The following is a 7,351-nucleotide window of genomic DNA, read 5'->3' on the forward strand; positions in this document are numbered from 1 at the left end:
ACAAAAAAACCAGCACCAAACTTTTCAAATAATTCCCATGTCCTCTAGATTGCTTTTTCACTCCAGGAAGCATTTTGCAATGGGTCTAAACACAATCATTGAGTACAACTAAGCTATGATGAACCAATCGTATTTTGCAGTCAGCTCAGAATGTGTTTTACTTTATTTGTATAAAGGGACATATGCATTCATTTCATCTTCTTTTAAACTGAATACCAAGCATTGGGCAGCAAATAGTAAACCGATTATCAATCACTTTTATTTGGATATGAGACTATAATGTTTATCACTACCACAGTGATGTCATCAGGGTTGGAAATGTTCTCAGAGTAGACCAAAAAGCTCCTGTTGGAGTATTTGGAGACTGGAAAGAAAACTATTGGGAAAGATAATCAGTGGAAATTAGCATTAGTGGGTATAAATAAGGAAATAATTTAGTTTCCATTTACACTTTCAGTCTCAAAGTCTCTTAGAAAATTGCAGAGGGGCAGCTGTGAAGCACACAACTGAGTAAGTTCTTAAGCGTTTGTAGAACAGGCTTAGGATAAACAAGAGAAGCTCTTGTTCCACCACTGTGGTCTACTTTATTTTCACATTTTACAGGTCAGTATCATTAATCTTGGTCAAATATTCTCAATGGATCAATTTTACCTTGTAAGATTCACTGTTAAAGATTCACTTTAAAGATCTCTCAGTAGAACTGAGAGAGAAAAATCTAATACTTGTTTAGAGATTCAAACCAACCCCACAAAAAAACTTCATAAAATACAAAGAGGAAAAAGTTATGCATTACACTATAATTAACCTTGTGAAATGTAAATTTTCTGCAGACATGTGTAAAACACCATTTTATCATCTTGGTGGCAAGCAGGCAGTTCTCAATTCAAATTAAAGGGTATCATTAGTAGAACATTCCAGCAGTGTTTTGTCCACCAATTTCATAAAACGAAGTGCTACTGCACCAAGTGACCTGAAATCTGAAAACTAACATTAAAGGTGACAATTGTGGAATTAAAATACTGACGGATTTGTGGGCTGTGATGTTGAGTTTTCTTCCGCTAAAGGAATAGCAGAGCTTTGGGATCTGCATCTCCATCTACTAAAGTGAGATCAAACCCTGACAAGAAATACATGCATATTCAGCTTTTTTCAACAAAACTAGTACCTATTAATGTTATATGCAATTAAATACTTATACATCCATACATATCTGCATAGCTACAAGGTCACTCACATAGAATATACAAGTTACTTTCACAGCTGATTGTTGATGGTACTAAAAAAACCTATGAGATAATTTAGTAAATTTTTGTTTGCTTTCATAAGTTTCCCTTTCCTGTACTTTTCATCATTTTGTACATGCTGATCATGTTTCTTCTATTTTTCCCCTGTAACTTTTCCAAATGTTTTTCTGTAGAAGCTTTTATAGGAGTAACATTCTTGCTATCTCTTTTTCTTTTTCAACAACCCTTTAACTCCAATATGATCCTTTAAAAAGGCACACAAAAAGCACTAAGCACACCAAAGCATTACATTATGCAATACAGTGTAACAGTTTCTTTCCATTTCTTTATTTAAATAATCATTTTTGTTATCAAAAAACCCACTGGCATGCACAGGATATTCCATTAAAAATTCTATTCAGAAGTTCAGGTCATTTTACTATTTCATTTAAAATATAATAATGAACATTAATTGCTCACACTGCTCCCTCTTGTGAACCTTACTTTGCCTTTGGTAATGTTGACTGTAATTTGCTATCACACTGCCTATGCACTGATGACACTCTAATCACTGACTAATGCCTCATGTATGAGGACCTTTCGTATTTGGTACTGTAAGCAGGACAACAAGTCTTTTGATAGACCTTGGTATAGCTGAGAGACAAAGACAGAATGAAAACACATAGAAATAATTGCAGAGGCAGTGGTCATACTAAATTAACCATTGACTTGTCATAGACATCAGGAAAAGCATAATAAAGCAGTCATTCAGTGAGCTTTGACAAGAGTTTTTGCTGAACGGATGAAAAGCAAACGCTCTTTCTTATCTGTTACTCAAAATTCAACTGTAGCCTGGATGTTAAGACCTAAGGAGTTCTGAACTAGACAATTTGATAACCTGGAGTACAGGCCCAGAAGAAAAGCAGATGATGAAGCTGTCCACAGCAACCTAAAACAGGAACAGCAACAAGGCCCAAGGAAACAGCAGCAGCTGCAGCAAAGTTGCAATTATGTTCAGCCAGCAATATGTGATGGAATGTCACAGACTGACATTCAGTAAAACTAGAGCTTTGGAAGGTAGAAGGCGCAAATCAAGTGAAGGCTGGCAGATGACTAGTTGGGTTTCCCAACACAGTACACTGTTAACAGTAGCACTTAACTACTGTGACAAAGGAAGAAAAGCCAGGCAGAAGCAGCGTGGTAGGAGATATAACAGATGAATGGAAATCACAGAAAAGCTCACAACTGGGACAGGAAGAGAGAGGCTGATACCAGGTCTGTGGGGGAACTGGCAGCAGCAATCTCACTGGGCAGTGCGTGCTTAAGATCTAAGGAAGCGAACAGTCCCTCCGGTGAGTAGAAGAATTAAGGAGTTGCAGGTCATCCACACAGAAATTGAAATTACTAGTGTTGAGTGCCACTGAGTACAAATACAGAGGAAGGGGCAGGGGGGAGAACAGCAGTAATGCATTTTCCACAGAACTACATGCTCAGGTTTTACTACTATTCTTTTTCTACTTAGTAGTTTTTAAATATTTTTTCCAGTTTCATTTCATCAGAAATTTTTTCTTGGCAAAGCAAATTTGTTTGTTTTTCCTCAGAAACTATGTTTTTAAGTTCTTTTGTCAAGGATCTGCAGGCAAATCCTCGGAAAAAGTAATCTTATGATGAAAAAGCAGAATAATAATTTTTTAAAATGCTGATAAATAATTCTCCTTTTCCTATTTTTTTTTCAAATTTGGATTACACCAGCAAATAGCTCTGGTTACCCTGAAACAACATTTTAGAAAGTATATGTTTTGAGCAAAAAATTTAACACAGCTACGTAATTCTTACTTATATGGGCTTGGAAATTATTTTACTGTAAAACTGAGCTGTTGAAAAAAAAATATGCACATAGTTCATTTCTTTCATAATCTGCAAAAGGACAATAGCAGTAACTAGAAAAGTATTGCTGTCTTTGTTGCATTCTGCAAAGTCACAGAATGCTTCCAAAAAGAGAGATTAAACAGACTAAGACTCCTCAGCTTGAGAAAAGAGCTGTCAAATAAGAGGGAAAGGATATAATAGGGTTCTATAAAATCAAAGACAGCATAGAAAAATGAACATAAAGCAACTATTCACTGTTATACAAGGACTAGAAAAATCAAGTGAAATTAAGAAGTTTCTAGAAGAAAAACACATGCGTGTTTCAACATAATGTGTAATTAAAACAGTGGAACTCATTGCTACAGAATGCTGCAAATGACAAATACAAAAATGTAAAAATAAGCTGGATAAATTCAGATCCACAGGCAAGACTAGAAAATTATTTTTTTAATTAATGTATCCTCAAGCACTGCCTGATCATCTTATCAGATTATTAGATCCTTCAATTCTGTGTTTTCTACTGCAGTATTTTAAGCACCATGCTCACTTTCAAACCTGTCACACGTCTGTATTAAATTTTAAACTCTAAAGCAAATGCATGATTCTGCTTTCCGCACACCTAAGCCCATACCTGAGTTCAGCATGAGACACAGCTAGGCCTCTAAAACATTAGCCCTGATTCAGCCAGATAATATAGTTAACTAGTTATCTTTTTAATTTCCACAATACCAAGAAAACAACTGCATTCAGGTAAAAGCGTAACTTGACTGAATAAGGCTATAGTGAGAAAAATTAAAACTGTTGTTACAGTAGTGAGTTAAATATTCTGGAAATTACTTTTTTTTTTTAATGTAAACTGTTCACTTTAAGCCAGGAGATATAGTTCATGTAAGTGATTCAGTGCGATTCCATTACAATGGATAATAAGGACCTCATTGTTATTTCACCCTATCAATCTTATTTATGATATTATATTTAAGCACAAGAGTTTACTTCTAAAAAGAAAGGTAGGAAAAGGAAAGCAGTTTGCTACTTTTCTCAGATCTTGCAATTTTACTGCAATAAATAAAGACCAAAGAGGAGATCAAATTAGTAAATTAATAACAGGAAGCAAATGGTAGAAATCCACCACATCTACCTGGATGGCTGCCAGGTTCTTCTGTTCCTGTGATGGAGCCTCATGGACAAAACGCAGCCAATTAGAATGGCGTGGATTGCTTGCGTCCAGGATATAAAGGACCTCACCTTTACTCCCACGAACCTGAAACATTAAAAAAAAAAAAAAAAATCAAAATTAAACTTGTTTACCAAACACACACAAACATGTAAAACACTAACGCATGCTTGTGCTCAGCAAGTGAATCTTGCATTCATTGGGTACTTACAGCTGTGGTGCACATTCACCTTCTTCTATAAGCATGTTTATACACCTCAGAATAGAGGGGCAACTCAAATCCAGCAACTGGGGTCAGCTCCCTTTATTCGGCTCCCCCTCTCTTTTCTTAGCCTTTCCATTAGTGAACAAGTATTAGGACTGGCTCCTGGGTCTCCCTAATCTGACAGTATCATCACTGATACTCACGTTCTTTCCTCTCTCTTTGTTCCTTCAAGCCCTCTTTTTCTTTCAGATCTTGCCAGAAACCGATAGAACCTGAGAGGTCCTTTCCGATTCCAACCCTATCATCCCTTTTCTAGTTTTCCTTTCTGAGTTCTCCTCCTTCACATGATGCCAGCATTTTACTCCTACAGTCTACCTAGTTCTTCTCAAACCTTCCTGTCTTTTGTCATTCAGTCTGACTCTCATCACTTTCTCCAAATTAAGGTTGTAAGCTTTCCTTGCCTCCAATTCCTTTTCCTTTACCCACAACTGACTATTATTGTCCTATCTTCGTTCTCCGAAACACCGCTAAAGAGTGGACTATTTTCTTCTGTAATCTATACATGTCCTCTAACTCACTCCTCAACTTGTTTTGCAGCATATCTCTTCTGCTAACATTACACACAAGGCCAACAGGAACTTTCTCCTGGACAAAAGGGATCAGACATTCTCTACTCTCATGCTATTCTAACCATCATTTGGTTCCAAAACCACTGAGTTCAGGCTCTTTGTGAGTTTCTGTGTTCCTGCAATCACCCATGTCCATTCAGTGATCTTGGCCTTGATACTTCTTCACCCTTCACTTTCTTTTTTCATATTTGATATTCTTCTAGACTTACTTGTCCTTTGCTCATTATGTTCTAGCAGATGCTAATCACGCTCTACATTTCTCTATCCATTCTTTCTCCATTCCCATCCCACTACTTCATCATTAAATCCTCTTTTTGCTTCTTTATCACCAAATGTAACTTTTCTTCTTCATACAAATTCCAAATCCAGTAGATATGCCTTCATTACTGTTAACACTTATTGCCCCACACCAATCCTAAATATCCCAGAAACTTATCAAACACTTACTGAAAACCATATTCCTCATTTCCCTTTCAAGTCTTCTATGGGTTTGGTTTTTTGGTTTTTGGGGTTTTTTTGGTTTTTGTTTTTTGGGTTTTTTTTTGCTTTAGCAAGGGCAAAATCCATCTTGCCCTTGAATGGCGATCTATCTTCAGATCAAGGACCAATATAATTGCCTTTTTTTTTTTTTTTTTTTACAGTTTATTGGACCAACAAAAGCCCCAGAAAGTCCCTCCACCAGTGTTTACTTGACCATCTTTTATATATGCCTCTTCAAAGGAAGTTTAAATAAGTAGCCTCAAAGAACAGCAGTCAGTCTTAAATTATACTTGGCTAAAATTTTATCAGTATAGGAGATTATTTCAGTAAACAAATTAGTATACAATGTAGGTGAAGAGCTATAAATTATTTAGTAGACCAAACAAACATGTTCAGGTTTTGTCCACTAAGTGAAGAAGCCACTTTTAAAAAAGAATCGCTTACACAAAATATGTCATCTCCATATCAGGAGCTTTTTGGTATCATTACAGTTCCATAGAATTTCTACAACTGTGACAAAATTCCAGCTTAAATTGAAAAAATGAAAATAATAGAAATAGAAACTTAATATTAACCAAGTCATTCTTCCCCCCCTCGAAACACAAAGACATACTGCTGAAAAAAAAACAGCTGCCACTTTATCATATAAAAATAGCTTGTTTTGTTTTAAATAATAGATCACTTGAATCTTCACTGATACAGAAGGTAGAGCCATGTAAGAAGGTCATACAGCCACACTATTATTCTATGTGATTTATTCATATAATGAGCATATTTTCTTTTTCGTCTGTCAACAAAAAGTATCCAGAGAGCAGGTATTTCCTAAGAGCTAGTGACTTCAGATACAGCAGATCAAAATTAGATTGCCTTGATGGCTTTGTACCCAAATTGCTCACATTCTTGCAGTATTTGTTTCTAATAGGTGCAATATCATATGTCTTCAGTATGGCTGCTTAAATTACCTAAACATTTAGGATATCATTAGAAAGAAAAAACTGTATTCCATTACAATAACAGCTGGTGACAGCATGTTGTTCTCAGATTAAAACAGAAACTCTACTGGAGTTCTGCAAACAAATAAAAATCTTGAAAATTTATTACTGTTCTTCCAAAGGAGAACATCATATCTTAAGAAGGATACATCATGAAAAAGTTCCAATATTTCAAAATTTAAAAGCTGTTATACTTTCAAACACACAGATTAACCACAGTGAAAAGTGTCAAACCTACGTATTTAAGTGCACCTGGAAAAAATATTATCTAACACTAAGCATTGCAATGGGTTTCCCAGAAAGGTTGTGTAGTCTCCATACTCAAAAGCTGTCTAGAGGCAGTCCTGGGCAGCTGGCACTAGGTGGCCCTACTTGAGCAGGAGGGGTTGAACCAGGTGACGTCCAAAAGTCCCTTCTAAACTCAGTCATTCTGCCATTCTGTGACTATCACCCTGGGAAGTAATGCCTGCTCAGTTTTGGAATCATTGTTTTCATTAGAAACATGGGCAGAATGAGTGCAATGAAACCATAAAAGCAAGCTCCAAATTTACACAAAAATACATGCTAACGGTGTATTCACCTCCTGAAAAGCCATCTGGCAAGCAGAAGTGCTACATTGATTATACCGTAATAATCATCCTGCTCTAAATATGTAATCCACAGAGCAGAACCTCACTTTGAGTGAAAATGCTTAACACTGAAGATTAAGGTATTTGAGTAATTAAAGTCAAGCTAATGGCTTTGTGATTTAGCTACCAAAGTATGGGTCACAGAAGCCC

The 7,351-nt window shown here is 36.1% G+C and overlaps 1 protein-coding gene across 1 annotated transcript in view; it reads right to left on the reverse strand.

The window, feature by feature from the left end:
- Positions 1-7,351, reverse strand: part of PRDM5 (PR domain containing 5) — a gene marked incomplete at both ends in the record, with an annotated part of 54,947 nt that overhangs the window by 34,632 nt on the left and 12,964 nt on the right. Inside the window, one exon of the mRNA XM_010284070.1 lies at positions 4,231-4,353. Coding sequence (XP_010282372.1) covers positions 4,231-4,353 — 123 coding nt within the window. The remainder of the gene's footprint in view (positions 1-4,230; positions 4,354-7,351) is intronic.

The sequence above is a fragment of the Phaethon lepturus genome, unplaced genomic scaffold (genome assembly GCF_000687285.1).
Source record: "Phaethon lepturus isolate BGI_N335 unplaced genomic scaffold, ASM68728v1 scaffold15293, whole genome shotgun sequence".
In the NCBI taxonomy this organism is placed as follows: Eukaryota; Metazoa; Chordata; class Aves; order Phaethontiformes; family Phaethontidae; genus Phaethon; species Phaethon lepturus.